The sequence below is a fragment of the Apium graveolens genome, chromosome 6, assembly GCF_009905375.1.
Source record: "Apium graveolens cultivar Ventura chromosome 6, ASM990537v1, whole genome shotgun sequence".
Classification (NCBI taxonomy): Eukaryota; Viridiplantae; Streptophyta; class Magnoliopsida; order Apiales; family Apiaceae; genus Apium; species Apium graveolens.
Window position 1 is genome coordinate 4,749,031 of NC_133652.1, and position 20,118 is coordinate 4,769,148.

At 34.0% G+C, this 20,118-nt stretch overlaps 4 protein-coding genes across 9 annotated transcripts; 2 read left to right on the plus strand and 2 right to left on the minus strand.

The window, feature by feature from the left end:
• The first annotated feature begins 358 nt into the window (after nt 1–358).
• LOC141664454 (uncharacterized) lies at nt 359–1,339 on the plus strand. The gene has a single exon (XM_074470409.1). The coding sequence runs from the start codon at nt 359–361 to the stop codon at nt 1,337–1,339; it is 981 nt and encodes a 326-aa protein (XP_074326510.1).
• A 4,080-nt stretch (nt 1,340–5,419) lies between these two features.
• Nucleotides 5,420–6,847, plus strand: LOC141664455 (UDP-glucosyltransferase 29-like). Its single transcript, XM_074470410.1, has one exon. The coding sequence runs from the start codon at nt 5,435–5,437 to the stop codon at nt 6,845–6,847; it is 1,413 nt and encodes a 470-aa protein (XP_074326511.1). The 5' UTR covers nt 5,420–5,434.
• Nucleotides 6,848–7,378: 531 nt separating this feature from the next.
• On the minus strand, nt 7,379–11,459 carry LOC141668483 (ATPase GET3A-like). The gene is made up of 7 exons (XM_074475375.1): nt 11,199–11,459; nt 10,310–10,434; nt 9,375–9,525; nt 9,074–9,184; nt 8,144–8,282; nt 7,919–8,034; nt 7,379–7,782 (listed from the first exon to the last, which is right to left on the minus strand). The coding sequence occupies exons 1-7, from the start codon at nt 11,457–11,459 to the stop codon at nt 7,615–7,617; spliced, it is 1,071 nt and encodes a 356-aa protein (XP_074331476.1). The 3' UTR covers nt 7,379–7,614.
• Nucleotides 11,460–11,909: 450 nt separating this feature from the next.
• LOC141668403 (fructose-bisphosphate aldolase-lysine N-methyltransferase, chloroplastic) lies at nt 11,910–19,884 on the minus strand. 6 transcript variants are annotated; one of them, XM_074475284.1, is made up of 16 exons: nt 19,734–19,884; nt 19,531–19,624; nt 18,271–18,445; nt 18,071–18,176; nt 17,819–17,901; nt 17,376–17,402; nt 17,086–17,246; nt 16,884–16,997; nt 15,776–15,856; nt 15,588–15,652; nt 14,965–15,021; nt 14,683–14,754; nt 14,102–14,350; nt 13,680–13,795; nt 13,235–13,321; nt 11,910–12,312 (listed from the first exon to the last, which is right to left on the minus strand). In XM_074475284.1, exons 1-16 carry the CDS (start codon nt 19,782–19,784, stop codon nt 12,162–12,164), a joined length of 1,689 nt encoding a protein of 562 aa, XP_074331385.1. In that variant the 5' UTR covers nt 19,785–19,884; the 3' UTR covers nt 11,910–12,161. The 6 variants fall into 6 exon arrangements, with proteins under 6 accessions (XP_074331385.1, XP_074331384.1, XP_074331383.1 ...); XM_074475283.1 differs by having other exon boundaries at nt 11,910–12,321; XM_074475282.1 differs by having other exon boundaries at nt 11,910–12,330.
• Between the last annotated feature and the right edge of the window lie 234 nt (nt 19,885–20,118).

Consider the following 20,118-nt stretch of genomic DNA (forward strand, 5'->3'; position numbering starts at 1 on the left):
AGCTGCGTCTCTATTTTTATGATTTTGATTATTGAGTTTGACCGCTGCTTTGAATTTCGTGATCTATTAGAATTATCGAGTAATAATATATTTTATTTTTAGTTTTCGATTTAGAATTTAATAGTCCGGAAGTGCGGGTTGTTACAGTTGGTATCAAGAGCAGGCTGTCCTTCGGAGTGTATTAGGTATGGGACTAGTACATTCCCTAGGATGCGATCCTTTAGACTATCGTATAGGTCTTAGAAAATTATTTTGGATTTAGGGCATTTATTTGTGTGATTATTTGATATGTTTGACTTTTGTGTTTTTTTGATTATTGACTATAAGTTTAGAATTTGTTTTGTGTGTTCTAGTAAAGATGGATGGAGAAAATCAGAACAACAATGAAAATCAGGGCAATAATGATGAAGGAGGAAACGTCTTTGACCAGCTGGCTGAAACTCTAGCTGTACTTGTGAATCAGCAACCGAAGCCCAACATCGTCTCTCAATTCAAGCGTTTGAACCCGCCAACTTTTGATGGAGCTACAGACCCGGCTATCGTTGAGATGTGGATCCAAGAGATGGAAAAAGCTTTCGGACTTCTGGGGAGCAATGAGGAACAGAAGGTGACCTTAGCTGTGTACCAATTGCAAGGAAGCGCTTACGACTGGTGGCTTATGGAAAAGAGGAAGAATGAGACGACAAATCTTGAAGAAAATCATGAACCGTACACTTGGGCAAAGTTCAAGAAGGCTTTAGAGGACAAGTACTTTCCGAGAACAGTTCGTCTGCAGAAAGAGAGGGACTTCATTCGACTTCAACAAGGTGGAAGAACCGTCATTGAATACGAAGCAGAATTTGCAAAGCTTGCGAAGTACGCGTCGACCCTAGTAGCAGATGAGAGCAGTCGAGCACGAAGATTAGAGGAGGGACTTCGAAGTGACATCAGGAATTCAGTGGCGTCGTTTGAACTTCAGACGTACGAGGCTGTCCTCAACAAGGCGTTAGTGATCGAAAGGGGCTTGGCAGAATCTGAAAAGGCGTCTGGCAGTTGGAATAAGAGGCGGTTCACTCAAACTAGTGGGCAATCTTTTCAAGGGGGACCACTCAAGAAGCCACACGTGTACGATAACATCGGGGGTCAAGGTGATCGAGAGACGTGTACCAGGTGCGGCAAGAATCATCCGGACAAAGTCTGTCGTTGGAATACAGGTGCTTGTTTTCATTGCGGAGAAGTAGGACATAAGATTTCGAATTGTCCGCACAATCCGCCACCGCCACCAAGGAAGGAAGCAGATAACAAGATGGGCAAAGGACGTGTGTTTCAGCTGACAGGAAATGACAACTATCGCAATTAAGGTATGATTTCTTTTCTTTAGTGACTTATTTAATTTATTTATGTTATGTGAATTTGGGGACCAAATTCTTTTAAGGAGGGAAGAATGTAAAATTCGTAATTTTATTTTTAATTTATTTATTAGAAATTAGATATTAATTTGTCTAGATAAATATTTTAAAATTAGAATATTCTGAAAACATTTTGTGCAAGGTAGTTGATTTGTGAAAAGATTTGTTATTTGTGGAAATAAGTGTAAGAATAATTTAGAAAATCGAAATTTTTTTAGTTTAGGTAATTGTGTGTATCAAATATTTTATTTATGGAATTTACTTGGAGAGGTTGTAAATCTTTAGGAGGAAATATTATTATTTCCTAGTTGAGATATAGGGTTTTGTATCGTTATAAATACACCATATTCGTATTCCTTGTTTTTATCATTAAAATTCGTAGGACTTTCTCAGCAAAAATCAGCTGTCTTGTAAAATTCGTAGAAAATTCATCGTAAGTCAGAATTCAGTGATTCTGGACTTTTCAGAAAGGTCTTTTCGTTATCTTCAGCTTTCGTGTTTCGTGTTTTTCAAGAAAATATCGTTTAGAGGGTCAAAAAGAGTAAATTCAGATCTGGTCAGGCTTTGAGGTAAGTACCTTTTGACTTACTTTTAAATTTCCGAAAAGATATTTCAGTTCTGTTTTTAATTTCATATAAGATATAAAAACTTTGATTTCGAAATTATAAGATATAAGTATTTGTGAATTTTAGAACCCAGTCTCTACGTTTTCGAACCGTTCGTAATTTACGCTATAGTTCCGGAACTAGCCTTAGATACCCTTAGTAGGCGCACAAGTGTGCAACTTTAGATACCTATTAAGGGCGCGTAATTATTGAACTTTAGATGCCGACCACTGGCAAAGTGTGGTATAAAGAATAAGAATAAGAATTAGATGCCGGCTACTGGCAAAGTGTGGCCGTAGATCAAGACTGTGGTATTTATAAGAATTATCGTTTCGTTCTGTTTTATTCTGCTCAGATCTGTTATAAAATCTGTACTGTTATAAATTCTGCTCTGTTCTGTTTTAAATTCTGAATTTTAAAATATAAAACTTTGGGTTGGATTTATTTTAGAAAATGTTTTACAAAATTATTATTGTTTTAAGAAAAATCGTTTTATCAAAACACCCATTGTTTTTCTGTTTAAAAGTTAGTCAATTTGTACTTGCTGAGCTGTGTAGCTCACCCCTTTTAACATTTCAGGTTCGGAATTTGGAGCATATTAAGATTAAGGAATGAGAACTATGTGGAGATCTGTGCTGCTTCGTTTTGTGCTATTTGAATTAGAATAAAGATTTTGTTTTTAGAGAATAAATTTAATTATCTGTTAGACAATTATTATCGGATTTGTGGAGCTGCGTCTCTATTTTTATGATTTTGATTATTGAGTTTGACCGCTGCTTTGAATTTCGTGATCTATTAGAATTATCGAGTAATAATATATTTTATTTTTAGTTTTCGATTTAGAATTTAATAGTCCGGAAGTGCGGGTTGTTACACAAGACCACTCTAATTTACATTGGATAGCCCGCGATAGTTTAATATAGAGTTAAAGGCCCAAACTTCTCATATTATCAAAACAAGCATTATGCTGTTATTATATTTGATTATATTTGTTAAAATTAATTTTTAATGATTAATTTTTACATAATATAACCAATTTATTAATAAAAATATTTAGATAAATTTTAATAAATATTCATATTCTAATATTATACACTTATACATATCATATTTGAATAATATTTAAGTAATCGTGTAATACATATACACACATATCTTATTTTTGTATATATACATGTTTATGATATTTGTCTCTTAGAGTTTTCAATAATAATTAAAAAAAAATATTTATAAGAAATTTTTAAAGGTTACATCCATTGATAAGAGCTCTTAGAAGTAATGAGCATGTTATATCCGACGTCTCGGCATACCATTAATCCATTGAGCAATAGTTAAATTCATTTAAAGGATAATAAAAAGTTATGGTATCAAATAAAAATGTGTTGAATAATGCTATGTTGGATAAAGATGACAATATAAACAGATGCCATATCAAAATTTTGGAAGTCATCATCATGTTATACTAGGCGTCCCGACGTGCTTTTGATCCGTTGCATAAGAGATAAATTTATTTACAGGATATTAGAAAATTGATAATATCAATTAAGGGTATTTTGAATAACATTGTGTAGATGGCAACACAATTTGACCTGATAGATATGCGATCTGAAACCCAAAATTTTGGATTTACTGAATTCGATTTTTTTGATTTGGATTTAGATATGAATCTTATTTTTAAATCTAAATTGTTTGGATTTTGATTTTAGATACAACGATCCTAAACCTAAAATTTTATATAGAGAATTCACACTAAGTAATGCATAATATATTTTATTCTTTTTTAAACCATCACATGTTAATTTTTCTTTATATTAAAATTAAAATGCATAAATATTAAGTATACTTGTATGTATACATATGCATTAACATATAATCTTATTAAATACAAGTTCAACTTCACTTAAAATACTTCTTTAATAATTTTTAAAATAATGACTTGATCGCTTTGGTTAATAGTTCATTTTTTAGCTTGAGACGATATTCTTGTTGTTGTATCCAAAAAAATTCCATTTTATTGAATTGAGTATCTCTTAAATTTCTTGACTTATAATATATTTTTTAAGTTTATGTATTTAAGATATATAATAATTTTTTTAATTAAATTTTAAAAATATAAATTTATATGTTAATCTCTTGTAAAAATTAACTCATTGTGGTAATTTTTTCCCATCCAAATGATTACAATGTGTAGAGGTTTTACGGTAATTAATTTAAGTTAGATTTAACTAAAATACATAGTTGGTTATTAAGAAATGTAGACATATATTGTTTTATAACTTCAAAAAATGAGAAAATTAAAAGTTACTGAAAAATGATTAAAAAATATCATTAATGGTTGGTATGTGGATAAATAAAAAATGGATGATAATGAGAATAAATGGATATAAATAATTAAGAAGTGATAAAGTGGATATAGGAAATGAAGAAGAAAGAGAATGAGTGGAGGATAATTAAAAATGAAGAGAGAGAGAGAATGAGTTTAGGGTAATATAATAATTGGAGAAGAGAGAATAAGTGGAGTGATGAAGTGGAAAAATAAATGTAATGAAAATTAACTATGGTAAGGACTAAGGATTAACTAAGAGTATGGTTGGTAATTTGGAGGGATGAGTTACCTGAGAAATTAGATATATATTGATAGGTTTCTTGCGATAAATAACTACGTACTTTCCTATTTTACGGGGAAAAAATTATTTATCTTGAAGTTTGAACTTTTTTTGACTGAGAGCGTGGCATTCCAGAAATTAATTTTTGGAAATAAAAGAAGTTAAAGAATTTGGAAATAAAAAAAGTTAAAGAATTATTATTTCCTCAACCTCATTTTTTTAAAAAGGAAAAAGAAAAGATTAAAAAAATGACCAAGAAGTTTTTTTTATTTATATCTTCAAATCTTTTTTACAATTTTGAAAAGATTTGAAGGGGTTCAGTAAAAAATTTTACACCAAAAAATTCCCAAAATCTGATGTGTCATATAAATATTTGACAACCTTCCTAATAATAATATGAGACTCCGCGTGCATTTATATGCGCCCACGAATTAAAATCAGTCATGTGTCAGTCATGTCATTTGCTAAATTTTTTGAGAATATATTTGGAGTGCCTAGCACTACTCCAGTACAAAAATTAAAAAAAAATTTTGAGAGGAAAATGGGAAAGATTTAAGTGAGAAGAGGTAGTTGCTTTTTATGTGTGAATTTTGGTCAAATTGATAAGTAATCGCAACCAAAATCAACATATAAAATTAAATTATACAGTTGCCTTATTACAAAACATTATCTTATGATTTCTTGTAATAAAATAGTTTCCATAACTAAATTTACTTGTATTTATAAATAAACCAAGCCTCTGCCTCCTCCTACACATAACCCTCACATACAAGTATACAACATTAGCCTTGAAAAAATTTTCATGGATTGCATGCAGAAAAAGTTGAGTGTTTTGATGTTCCCATGGCTAGGCCACGGTCACATATCACCATACTTAGAGCTTGCAAAAAAGCTTAGCCAGAGAAATTTCACTGTTTATCTTTGTTCCACGCCTGTTAATCTCAAATCCATTGAAAAAAAGGTTGGTTTCGAGGACAGTTCGATTCAACTGATTGAACTGCATCTCGCAAATTTACCAGATCTTCCTCCTTGTTACCATACCACTAATGGCCTTCCTTCACACCTCATGCCTACTCTGAAAAAGGCCTTTGACATGTCGAAAAATGCCTTTTCTGATATTCTGACAAAATATAAGCCTGATTTGCTTGTTTATGATTTTCTGCAGCCTTGGGCACCGGAGGCTGCATTCAAGCTTGATATCCCTGCTGTTCAGTTTATTACCAGCAGTGCTACACAGACCGCGGTTTTGTTTCATGCATACAAGAAGCCGGATGTTGAGTTCCCGTACCCTCAGATTTATTATCGAGATTATGAGACTGCTAATGTTGAGGAACTGAGGAAGTCTGTCGAGGATCATAAGAGAGATCGGTCAAATCTGGTTATTGATTGCATTGAGAAGTCTAGTAAGGTGGTTTTGATCAAGGGGTTTAATGAGATTGATGAGAAGTACATGAAGTATCTGTCTACTTTGTGTGGGAAGAAAATTGTTCCTGTTGGGCCTTTGGTTCAAGAACCTACTAACAATGCTAAAGATGAGAACTCGGAGACTATAAAGTGGCTTGACAAGAAGGAGAAGGCGTCAACTGTGTTTGTTTCATTTGGGAGTGAGTACTTTCTCTCGAATGAGGATTTTGAAGCTATTGCAGAGGGCTTGTTGCAGAGTACTGTAAATTTTATATGGATCGTGAGGTTCCCTCTCGGAGAGAAGGTTAGTCTTGAAGATAAACTGCAAAAACTCGGGTTTTATGACAGGGTGGGAGATAGGGGAATGGTTGTGGAGGGTTGGGTACCGCAAGCAAAGATTTTAGGACACCCGAACACTGGTGGCTTTGTTAGTCATTGTGGCTGGAACTCTGTGATAGAAAGCATGAAGTTCGGTGTCCCAATCATTGCCATGCCAATGCACATTGATCAGCCTATCAATTCAAGACATGTTGAGGAAGTTGGTGTGGGGATTGAAGTCTTGAGAAGCCGCGACTTGAAGCTTCATCCTAAGCAGATTGTAAGTGTCATTCGACGTGTGCTGAAGGATGAGTCTGTCAGGGAAAAAGTTAGTGAGTTGAGTTATCAGATAAAGATGAAGAAGGATGAAGAAATTGATCAGGTTGAGAAAGAACTGAAGAAGCTCTGTGTTAAAACAAAATCTGCAGTGGAAGTGGAACCAGGATGCAGGGAAATCTTCAAGTTCTTAGTTAGGCCCAATGGCTGGTTCTCCAAGTTTGGGAGGCAGTTGCTCAATCTGCCCTGATTGGATTACGTATTCGGGGTAACTAGCATTTTCCTAATATTACGAGATTTTAGCTGATATTAATAGTTACTACTAATATTATAGTTCTGAGTCGAATTATAGGTGCAACTCACATGTATTAGTTAAATCTGACTGGTACATAATTGATGTTGATACTCATAATATTTTTAATAATATTCTATTTAGTTATATCTTTCCTTGTTTGTTTGATTTGCAAATCAAACACCAGAATATGTTTGATTTGATACTTGCAATGCAAGAATGTTGGAGATATCTTCTCTTATGTTTCTAATTACCATGACAAAGATTGCAAATTTCCCTCAGTACCAAATATAAAACCAAAATCATGGACTCTTTGTTTCGATGTAACACAACTACGTAACTTGAAGTTCCTTGGATCGTAACCTGAAGGCCCTTGGGAAGAAAAAAACACAACTATTTCCCTGTTTACTTAATTACTTTCAATTATCGAAAATTTCTCAAAACATATAAACTGTATTGGCAAATTCTCGAGCTAACATCGAACGATGATCACAAAATTGACATTACTACCTTCATACTGATCATCATACAAGGTAAATTATACACGAACTCGATTTATTGTTGTCATCTAAGTGGTATCAAAATCATTGCATGTAAAAAATTGAACGTTTACTCATAAGTGAATTGAATTATACATCTCTGGGAGTCTGGTGAAAGCTAAATTTCTGCAAACTTTGTTCAATGGCCTGTAGAAAGATGGACGAGACTCGTGGAGATGTTACCTTTTAGTTCCCTGTCTTTTGTTTTTCTAGTTCTGCTTCTGCGTCTTTCAGCTGCTGCGCTAGTGTTGATACTCTCTCTTCCAGCTCTTCCACAGTGCCTCTGGTAACGCCAGCTTTGTATGGCGTTAAAAAATTGTGAGAGAAGTTCTTCAGAGCTTCAACCCCACAAACCTACGCGTACACTCTTCTATTAACTTGATAATCAAGAATGAATTTTAAAGATTTTTTTTCTAAATAATCAAAAATCCGCAGCATAAGAGAGATGATTACAAAGGAGAGTAACATTGATGTTGAGTGTATAGTTTACCTCTTCTGGCAGCAAAGGCAACTTAGTGATATGGAAGTCATCATATAACATGTAGAACTGATCGAGATACTTTTGTTGCATCTTCATTCTAGCATTTAGCAACTTCGATTCAACAACTAGGATTATAAGAGAGTCGTAAAAGTAGTTAGCTATCAATCCAGGCAACCACAAATTGATTAAAAACAAAGAAAAGAAAAAATGTCTACACATTTCACTGAGGCATACCTTCGTCGTCAAAAAGTACTTGATTGATGATAATATTATGCGTATCAATCTCAAATTTACTGAGTTCCTGCACCAGTCTTTCTGTTTCATATAGGGAGAGGAACTCTGGAATGCATATACAGATAAATGTTGTCAAGTCCTGTCACCAAGATAAGATGGCTTTAGCTTGACAGACTTGAACAATTACCCAAAAAACAGACAAACAAAGATAACGGGAAAAAAATTATAACTGAAAAACAATTATTGAGCCATGTGATTAAAACAATTTCCGTAAAGTCTCTCCCAAGAAGAACAATCCACATTCAAACTTAAAATTAAAGAGCTGTGGAGATTTTTTAAGTGCTCGAGAGATTGCAAGAAGGCTTATGGTATAACAGAAATTTAGTTGGGCCTTTGTAGCGAGTGTCAACTTGAGGCCTAAATCAAGTTTTAGAAAGCTTTCAGGATTTTAGTAGCAGGAGTTCTTAGCTGCAATTCAATTACTTTAGTACCAAAATATTGAGCAAATAGAACGCAAAATATAGGTGCAGGTATTTATCTGGTCATAGGCTGTGATCTATATATTGGCATGTCTGGATGCACATTAAATTCCCATAGGAGGTGCAGATCAAGTGTCCCTTGCTTGATCTGATTTCACTGAGCCAGTTGATCGTGTTTCTTACAGTATTTGGGTTTTCCATTGACAATAACTTAGGTATAATTTTCTTCTAGTTCAGTTATAAAGTCAGTATATAAATTGATCAGTTATCACACTAGAAGCAAGGTCCACATAAATTTTCTATCTTGCGCTTTGTGGTTCTGGGACTTATGTTCGACATATCAGATGGCAGAAGCCGTCTTTTTCTCAGTACTGAATACTTTCATGTAAAAATAAGGTAAAAATAGATGAAGTTGAACAATATGTATATCAGGAATATAAAAAGATCATACCGGATCCTTAAATTGTTTGTTCACTTGTTCAATTACGTCTTTCATGCCCTCAATCCTCCCTAGGATTGCATCCTCACCGAATTCATCACCAACGCCAAAGAGACGAGTCATCTGCCATATAATGTTTAGCAGAGAGTGAGATATTATACATATAAGAAAAAATAACTAGCAAAATGCACTAGGATGAAATAGTTTGTATAAGAACACGAGCCCATATATATTACAGGCGTTATGAGAAGTAACAGGTAACTAATCTGAAAGATACACAAAACTCTTTCAATGTTAAGACTTAAGAACTTACCTGACCCAACATTCCACCAAATTTACTCTTCAAGCTCATCAACTGCCCAAGACCTTTTTCCAATGTTGAAGGAAATTGCAATAGCCGGAGTGTATGGCCAGTGGGAGCTGTATCGAATACTATAATAGAGTAGTCCATTGTTTGCACCAATCTGCAATAAGCAATTACGTGCATGGAGATTGAGCGTGGATTCAATTCATATTGAGTTTTTGACAGAACTTTACATTATGTATTAGACTACAGATGAGATAATTATGTAACCAGAACAGCAAGAACGGAAAGAGGCTATAAAGTACTTATAAAATAGTTTTGCATAAGAAGTTGATGGATTTCTTGGAAGGAAAGGCATCTATTTCTACTCCTGGACATGTTTACACAAGTACAAAATTACAAGGCCACTCTCAGGTCAGGCCAACTCATTGTGAACATTCTTTCTTTATATTTGAATGTGACTATTAAGACTATAGACAGTAAATAATTTCCTGATAATCTTGAAAAACGAGGTCAAGAAAGCATTAAGAATCAAAGAGAGCGCACAGAAGATATGATAGTCTTCTACTAAAAACCCTCATTGCAACTTTGCAAGGCAGGCCAGAAGCAAGCTTAGAATAGTAGTTTAAGTTAAGTTCCTTAGCAGGTGCAAGATATACATACGGTTCAGCTGCTCAAGGTCAAGTGAGGACCAGAGAACTATGAGAACCAAATGTTCTGCAGAACAAAAATTTGCAAACAACACCACAGAAAATGTACAGAATATTTGGCTCTCAAGGTGCCCATTTGACCCTTAGCCTATATGGTAAAAAAAATGCACCAGTTTGTTACCTACATATTTTCTGCAAAGTAAAATCTTTAACTACCAACAATACTACATTCACTGCCTGCTGACAACATCAAACTACAGACATTATCAGTATTCATATCATTACGAAGCTTACTTTAACATCTCGCCAAAACTCATTGCCTCATCAATTCCAGGAATTGCATTTGAAAGATCTGATATAAAACCATCCATTCCATCCGTGTACACTTCATCTTCATGCTCCACAGTAGGATCTACCTCCTACAAAACAACAACCAGGGGATCGAAAACATACTACCAAGACTGATTTACACAAGTACAAGTAAAGCTATTGATAAGAAAAGCAAAAAAAACAATTGCCAATATTATGCTTTAAATAAAACAAAGCTTTGAGTAAAACAGGAACTTTCTGAACCATATGAGACGCATTAATTACAATATTTAGGAACAAAATGTTTCCTTAACAGTCTCAATTAATGATCAAACTTTTGCAGTACTCTGTACTAAGCAACATGGACTACTTGCAAACGAAAGGTAAATAAATTGATCCTAAAACGAGATTGTAATAATTTGCTGTTTCTGGCTTTGATTTAGCATGCGAGCCATACAAGTTTAAAATCTAACATTGACTTCAGATTCCATGTAAAGAAATTTGCAGCTAATTTCTTGCACATCCAAATCACTAACCATGCCCCTACAAAACTACAAAGGACACTATCCTACCACGAATTTTAGTTATGAGGTTATCAACCGCAGAATTACCAAAGATCGTAAATCTTATCATAACCCAAGTGATCAGATAATCAGAATCCACCAACAGTAACAGTAAGACCCTAAAATCCCAACAATTCGATTAACACCAATATTACACAAAATGACTCTCAAATTTCAGTAAATTCTTGCATGATACGAAATTAACACATTTACAAACACGAAAACAGAAACTGCACCCTTACAAACAATAACATTAACAGTGCTACATTACAATGCATGCATGTGTGTGCTGAGGATGATAAAGAATTTACCATGGCATATAGATTGGTGAAACCATTAACAAGATTCGGGGTCTTAGTGAATCTTTGCTGAAATGCATCACTGAGATTATGAGCAGGATCAGTAGATATAATCAAAACAGAAGACCTAACTTTGGATAAAAGAATTGAAATGATTGAGCTACATGTTGTTTTTCCAACACCTCCTTTGCCACCAACAAATACCCATTTCAAGCTTTCTTGATCAAGTACATTTTGTACACTTTCTGTGGGTACATTTTCACCTGATGCCATTTTTTTCAATGTATTTCAGATTTTTTGGTTCTTTTACATGTGATCTGTGAAACCCAAAAAAGTCTAATGATTCGAGTAAGAGATCTGATGTGCACGGTTGCATCTCACGTGTGTGATCGTATTATAGTTGGAGAATTTAAAGGTTTGTTTGGTCACTGATGAAGTTTAAATATGAAAATTAAAAGAGTACTATTAAATAATTGTATCATATTATTGTTATTATTATTTAAAATTCAAACATACATGTAAACATGTATAAAACTCCAATTTTAGTTGACGTATAATCTTTTTACATATACATTAGATCTCGATAAATGAATGTATCCGAGATCCGAAGATTTTATGCCGAGTCCAAATTTATTAAAATTATTCGTTTATCAAATATTCATTTATTCTTTCCATGCTAAACTGTATCACATAGCCCTTGAGGAAATGATTAAACCAAGGAAATGAGAAAATTCACTTCATAATTTATATATTTGATACAAGAAAAGTATCTAGAACATTTATGTATGTCCTCAAAATATATTATTAACTTGACGTGATAATTGATTTAAAAGTACAAATATTTGATCAATTTCTTGTCAATGTTGCTTCCTGCACTGTTTAAACTAAGCTGCATAACCAAACAGAACCACTTCACTTCCGATTAACAAAAATTTCCTTAAGAGTTGAGATGGACTAACTTTACAACCGAAAAATTTAGTTTCCCTCGCTCAATGCTAATTGCAAGGCCTGCTCTGCTTCGTTAAGGAATAGTCTGGTAAGCTGCTTTTGCCCCCGTCGATATACTATACTCGACCATTTGTTCCTACTAAATGTCTTTTCATCAGATGAGATATTGGCACCATTTCTGTCGAGACTAAAAAGACTTCAGTGAAAAAAACAGCATACTCAATAGTTGAAACATGATTGGGATTTGTGAATTATATAAGAGTATAATTGGTTGATACAGCGGTTTTATAAAATGATTAGCATGCTAATCATTTTATAATGCTAATCATTTTATAAAACCGCTGTATCAACCAATTATACTCTTATATAATTCACAAAGGATGCGTTACATATTTCAGCAATTTGATTGCCTGAAAAAAGAATGTGCACAACACCTATACATACAGGTCTATATTGATCCAGTCATGATGTTTACAAGTTCTTGACATGACAAAGCACATTGCACATCTTGTCAAGGGTTTTTAAATAAGTCAAAAAAAACTAAAATATGCATGCTGGGGAAACATGCTCTGTGAGTCCGTGTATGATAATCTAAAGTCTGCCTTGCGGTCTAGTCCAATTACTGGGGAAACATACTCTGTGAGTCTGTGTATGATATCAAACAAGTAGTAGAAAAGAGTCTGAAAAAAAAACTTGCTTTCGTTTTGTACTGTGGAGAAACATATCAAGGAAAGCAAGCCTAAACCTATCAACCCCTGAGTCCAAGGATAAGGTTACAGTCATCAGCATGTAATTGGTTTTTTTATCAAGGACCACGGTCAGTGTTCAGATTTCGGACACAGGACAAACAGACTTCAGAAGACGATATTTTTTTTATATTATACATATGAAAAAAGAATCTCATGTTCCAATAAAGTCTTCAAGGTCAGTTCGAAGAAAAATGATTTTATATATGGTGATCACTTTGAAAAATCTCGACTGGTGGCAACAGTATCTTCAAAATGTGTTAGCATTGTTGTTAATATTCACTTTAACCCTACAGAGGGATTTCAGATAGGAAAAATTTGTAACTCACTCTTCAAAGCTAAGAGTTGACTCACTTGACGCATTCTTCTGAGTTATTGGCCTGCTGAAGCAATTCGGTGTCAGCGGCCTCTGTCCCAGAAGCCTCTTCAAGATCCATCATTCTAACAAACAGCGAAAATTTAGAGAAGCAAATTAGAATGTCGTAAATATATCTGAAAAACTAATATTTGGCAAAAAAATATGGAAAAGTAAGAAACCTTTACACATTTAACAAAAGATATTATTCCATCAAACATACATCAGGCTGGAAGAGAAAGAGAAAGAAACAAGCATACTGCCATAGTTAACTCAATGCATCAGAATTAAGAATGACTCCAATACCAAACTACCAATAATGCCAGCAACAATCACTTATCATATGAGAGACACTACTACGACACTTAGATATTAAAGTTTGCGCAAGTTATTCAGCATTGCAGTCAGCAGAAGAGAATATTATTGGTAGCTTCTTAATATTACTTCATATTAAGAAGATCGACAAGCAGCTGCAAAGCTCCAGAATCACCACAAGCTTCCCATATAGCAGCTTGAACTTCAGTATCAGATGGTTGCCTCTCCTCTCTGGAACCAACAAGCTGTATAACAGGAAAATCAGTTACATTCAACAACCAATAGGACCTCAAAATGCCTTAAGCGTTACATCCATGAACCAAAAACCATTCAAGAAAAATGACACAACCGCCTATGTATTTTGTCATTTAACAATCAATGTGCAATATGATTTTTTGTCACCTTACTCAATATCTGAATATATTTTAGATGAGATAAAATCACAGCAATCAAGGTGGCACTATTTGTAAACTAAAAAAATGCTTACTGGTATTGTCAACTATAAACCAATTCTTTATTGAAACGGAAGATATTCACAAGGATTTGCTTACTTCCTCGAGTAATGATGAAACACGGTATATGTCCTCTTCCTGCATAGCTATAGTCCTCAATGAAGCCATGAATTTTTCAGGAAAAACAAGCTTGCCTATGTAAGATGGCAGCTTGCGCTGACCAGACCAACTATAGCTGCAAACATGACTAGCAGTGCCACTTATACTGCTTTCCTTTTGCTTACCAGATGCTTCAGAAAGACCTTGACACAGTAAACTTCTAGGTAAAAGACATCTCATGTCACCTTTCTGCATATGAAATCAAGCTTGTTAATATCTAGAACATGTATCATATGACGGTAAGAATTGAGTAGAACATGAGCAGATAGATTTTTTAAACATTATTACCAATGGGAAAAAAAATCACCTACCCAGCTATACACATAATAAATGCTCATCTCTAACAAACCACGCGAAAAGTAAAAATAGCACCTCCAGTGCTCAATACATCAGTATAAATTATGCAACTAAACGTGCACTGGTCTATAATTACAGTAATTAAAAAGTAATACTTCACATGAAATGTTGGTATGAAACTGATGATTTTTTTTAAATCCATCGAGCACATGAAGACCACTGACCTGTGCTTCTAGGAGCTGCAATTTAGATTCAAAAAAGGGAACATTCTGAATAGCTTCTGATGGATAGTGGACCTGCAATAAAGTCATACTTGTCACTGATTATTGCATGACTACAAACCATGTTGACGTAAGATTATGATAGGGAAGAAAATCCTAATACAGGCCAGGTTCAGCAAAAGAAGTTACTGCAATGCAGCAATTTCAAGTGCGTTCTGGAGGAGCAATGGATAGTGTATATATAAGAAACATGGAGAGACTGATTTTGCTGCGTATTGGAATTACCATGAGATAATCATCCGGATTATTATCGACGACGAATCCATATAGGTATAGCAATTCCTGCATCAAATTTGAATTATAAAACAAAGTGATTGTATAGAAACTGTATAAGCACCAAAGAAATTATAATGTATACAAATCACAATCATAGATGAACCTACAACTTTTCAGAGGTTTCTGCTGGGCAGTAAATACGATATGGTTATGGTACTACATTAACAATAAGTATGTAGCTATAGCATGATGATTACTAATTTTTTTAAAGATGTAAGCAAGTCTTGCGAAAATTAAAGTTTCACAAATTAAGAAACTAACAAAAGTTGAAGTAAAACTGATATTATGAAAACATGCAACAATATGCAAAGACAACTTAGCGATGCATGTAATCAAACATGCAAAAGATGCCCCAGTAGAGGAGGCATGACAGGTGGACTAAAGTCACTAAACACACATGCCCTTCTAGGCACACGGCTCAAATATAAGATGAAATACTATTACTCCGTTAAAAGCAAGAAAGCACATCTCAGTTATAGTGGTATGACAGCCTAGGACTAAGTTCAGCAGTAACAGCTAATGGAAGAAATATATATAGAAATAAAAAGTAATTGGAAGAATTTTTTTTATACCTCGTTTCCTTTGTCACCATAACTAATGGATATCTCCTTTTTGGCAGGCTGAGAACTTTGGTCCACTTTTTGATTGGTCATATTATTCAAACATATCAGTCAGTAAATCTGTTAGTTGATGAAGCAAACAGGGGATATACACACCAGATAAAGAGAAAAACAATTAGGAAATTATGATAGAATATTACCAGAAAGTAGGTACATAGACAAAGGAACGCCAGTAGTCAATCCCGTTCCGTCAACTTCCCATGTTGCAGAAGCCTTTATATCTGTAAAATTCTTGCACTGAATGAGACATATATATGTTAACCTTACAAGAAGAGACTGTAAGGGCAGATCAGAAATTCTTGTCATATTTACGTCGTCAAATGAGACATATTCTTGCCATTTGTCTGTGCATCCAAAACATTTACACAAGAAGAGACTGTAATGGCAGATTAGAAATTCTTGTCCTCACAATAACTCTTACATAAATTCTAAACTGATTATCAACAAGCATAAGAAATTTAGCTTTATATCAGGCTCAGCAAAATGGGAGACATTAGTCAAATTACATTCACTTCACATGGTTACATCTCCATTACAAATATTTACAATTACATGTGCCTTGAGTCAAAAAGATTTATCCTACATCAGCTATCAAAGGAACACTGTATTATTCTCAAGAAAAGGACACCTGTCAAGTTGTTAAGATACAAAACGAAACATGCATGGATGTATACAGCGAACATCCTAAATAAGAATACTATATATAACATTAATATCTTCAAATACAATTTTTAAACTATAGTATAGGTGCATAGCTCTTAAATTTCCATTCTATATTTGTTACTGGGAAATTAATAAGTCTTGTGAATGATGCATCAAAAGTACCATAAAATCAGTATCTAACCCATAATTTATGATTTCATCATTACAAATACAATTTAAATGACAGGGATGCGAAAAAAATGAGAAACACGGTCAGTCAACTTCCTTTTTTTAATAAGCATATCAAGGGCTATGTAAATGCTATTATTTTGCCAAATATAAGATGTTTTCGAGTAGTAGTAGAACTGAAAATCTTAAGATGCAGCAACTCAATCTTCTCCAGCACCCCTTGCAAGAGAGAGGAAAAAAACAAATTCCATCTAAATGTGAATATGCATATACATCTTTTCCATAAAAGTTAAATCATTACTAGGTACTCTACAAATGCTAGAAGCAGCAATAGTCATTTAACGAGTCACTCATATTCACAAACAAAGGAAGAGTGTTTTAAAAAAATTGAACCTAATAATCGTAATCAACAATTACCATGATTGCAAAAATCTATAGCAGGGACAAGGCCCTCAACCCAAGCAGTCTCATCTTGTACTGAAGAGGAAGAGATTGCAGCAGCCTGGCTTTCTACACCTTTAAGCTCCAGTCCTGGGAGGGAGGGAGATAAACTTTATTCGATTAATAAAAAGAAAAAATCATCTCAAAGGATTTGAAATACAGAGCAAAAGGAACTAACTCTTCTCCCCATTTTTGCTAGTCAGCTCCTCATTGTATGTATGATTCCCAGATGACCCATTGCTAGAAAGAGTGCTATCTTGTGGTTCATGGTTTCCAGGGAACACGTACGATCGTGGAAGAGGAATATTCAAAGCACGAGTCCAGAAAATGGAATTCGCCCTATGACATGTCAATTTGAAAAATTACAAATTAGCTTTCCTACTCAAGTTGCTACATATAATTAGATCAAGAAGGAGATTCAGTGCACAAGTAAATGAAAAAAAAAATCAAGTTGAGAAAGACACTTACCAGAGAAAGTCTTCAAAACTGACTTTGCTGTCAAAACAGAAATAAAATGGCATACATCAATAAATGAGATTTAATGATATTAATTCGGCATAAATAAACTCAGTGATGGAACTAAAAAAAATACAGAAAGAAAGATCCAGAAAATGCAAGACCACATTCGGCGATGGTTACTTGAAGTTCAGAAACATTTAAGTATATTAGGAAATCAACTCTCTCAAAGTTAGAAGCAGTAACATAGTTTTGGTCATGTTACTGTCATCTATGAGCTTAAACTACATCATATATTCACCAAAAACATATGAAGTTTCAGAATAAACATGACTTCATGTTTGCACAGACCTTGCTGAAATTTTGTACCATCATACTATTCAGCCATGTTGTAACAATATCAATAACAAGCCCTAAATTTAGGAGCACAGACCTAATTAACAAAACAAACATACCTTTCAGAATCTCCATCAAGGTCCAATAACCTCTTCACCAACATTTCCACTTTATCATTGTAAATGAATTGCAACTTTTGCTTCTGCAATAAAACTATTTACAATCAAATTAATGTACATTACCTTTCGAAAGTATTACTGACACAACATCTTGTGTCGACGGATCCCAAAAGAACCAGAAACACACAGTGTTTATTTTTAAACTATAATACACAAATCTAAAGCAGATATGTTCATATGCTAAATATATACCTGCAATTCAGTTGCGCGATACAATGTGGTCCCCTTGAGCTCTAAAAGCTCATCGTCATTAAACCAGAGCGGATTACCGAATGTTGTTGGAAGCACATCAAGATACCTAGTTATTAGGATCATAAATATGAATACCACTAACACTCAAAAAAGATACAACCATGTTAAGTATGGACCACTATAAAGCACAAAACACATACGGCTTCCATGTTGACTTCTTTCTCAAACGTTCCAGCATTAGAAACAAAATCATCAAGAAGCGATCATCCACGTCATCTTCCTCGTACATTGCTGAACACTCAGGTCCCAGTAGAGGATCTTGTAGAACCCTCATTGGAGTTATAGCTAGATCCAAAGGAACCACTAATAGAATCCCTGTGAATCGTACACATTCATCAAACTAGTCCACTAATCTAGTATTTTTCTTTTTTTTTTACTTACAAGAACTAAAGACAATAATTTCTGCAAAATGTTCCCCTGGTTCGGCTCCATAAATCATAGCAACTTTAGATACAACCTATATAAACTCGCAAAAATGCCTTTCTACTCAGAGAGTTGGACTAGGAGACCAGGCGTACCAGGTGAGTACACAAGTACATTTTACCCGCTCAAGACCCTACTTACAAACGAGCTAAATCAAGTACATTAGCTTCACTTCAACCACAACTTATAACACAAACAACATAGCAAAACAAACCATAAAGCACTATCTTTTCCCTACCCTAAAAACTTGCAATGCATCAATTCCTAATCCTCATTACTCAAAAAGCTCGAATTTTTCGACTACTAACAAGAAATCCAAAACATGGGTATTAAAAAAACACCATCCAACCCTCTAAATCACACATCACATCCACTTATCAAAATCCTCACCGGAGTTATAGCTAGATCCAAAGGAACCACTAATAGAATCCCTGTGATAATAATCGTACATATTTATCAAACTACTCCACTAATCTAGTATTTTTCCTTTTTTTACTTACAAGAACTAAAGACAATAATTTCTGCAAAATGTTCCCCTGGTTCGGCTCCATAAAACATAGCAACTTTAGATACAATCTATATAAACTCGCAAAAATGCCTCTCTACTCAGAGAGTTGGACTAGGAGACCAGGCGTACCAGGTGAGTACACAAGTACATTTTACCCGCTCAAGACCCTACTTATAAACGAGATAAATCAAGTACATTAGCTTCACTTCAACCACAACTTGTAACAAAAACAACATAGCAAAACAAACCATAAAGCACTATCTTTTCACTACCCCAAAAACTTGCAATGCATCAATTCCTAATCCTCATTACTCAAAAAGCTCGATTTTTTCGACTACTAACAAGAAATCCAAAACACGGGTAATAAAAAAACACCCTCCAACCCTCTAAATCACACATCACATCCACTTATAAAAATCACTCATGCAAAAAAAAATCAGAAAGTAAAAATCAAAAGGCATAAAATTACCATCATTATTGACATCATCAGATGAAAAAATACCAAACCCTTTAGTAGAATCACAGTACTCAATCTTGCACCCTCTTAGCTCTACTTTATTTACCTGCAATTCATTTTAAAATCACCAAATGAATTCAAGAAATCAATCCAAGAACTTTAAAAATACATACATATATAAAAAGAACAAGATGGGTTTTCAAGAAATTGCAAACCTTTAACCACTGCAAGAAAAAATCGAGCTTTGATTCTTCTTGGGTCGCCATTAGCAGTGTAAAGCAGAGGTTTAAGTGAAAAAATGGATTTTGAATTTGGGTTTATTCGAAAAAACACAAATTTATATTGGGTTATAAATTCTACCGTACAAATTTGATGACATTTTGTAATACTAAATAATGATAATTTTTTCTGAAATTACAAATTTATTCTTATATATTTATAAACCAGGTATCGCGGTTCGAAAAAATATGTTTATAAACGCACAATATAAAATACGAAGATTATGGGATATTTGATTGATAGTTAATGTTTTCGGTTAAGGGAAATCGAAAATTTAAACCTAAGTGATAGGGTTTATATTATCAATTTAGCGGTGGGAAC

Coding starts and splice junctions, on each gene's coding strand:
- LOC141664454 (XM_074470409.1), top strand. CDS start 359: ATGGATGGAGAAAATCAGAACAACAATGAAAATCAGGGCAATAATGAT.
- LOC141664455 (XM_074470410.1), top strand. CDS start 5,435: ATGTTCCCATGGCTAGGCCACGGTCACATATCACCATACTTAGAGCTT.
- LOC141668483 (XM_074475375.1), bottom strand. CDS start 11,459: ATGGCATCAGGTGAAAATGTACCCACAGAAAGTGTACAAAATGTACTT. Junction 8,283..9,073: donor ACAAACAATTTAAGGATCCG/GTATGATCTTTT, acceptor TCTTGGTGACAG/GACTTGACAACATTTATCTG. Junction 7,783..7,918: donor TGCCTTTGCTGCCAGAAGAG/GTAAACTATACA, acceptor GTGTACGCGTAG/GTTTGTGGGGTTGAAGCTCT.
- LOC141668403 (XM_074475282.1), bottom strand. CDS start 19,784: ATGGCGACCCAAGAAGAATCAAAGCTCGATTTTTTCTTGCAGTGGTTA. Junction 16,998..17,085: donor TAGCAAAAATGGGGAGAAGA/GTTAGTTCCTTT, acceptor CCTCCCTCCCAG/GACTGGAGCTTAAAGGTGTA. Junction 15,653..15,775: donor GTCTATGTACCTACTTTCTG/GTAATATTCTAT, acceptor CCAATCAAAAAG/TGGACCAAAGTTCTCAGCCT.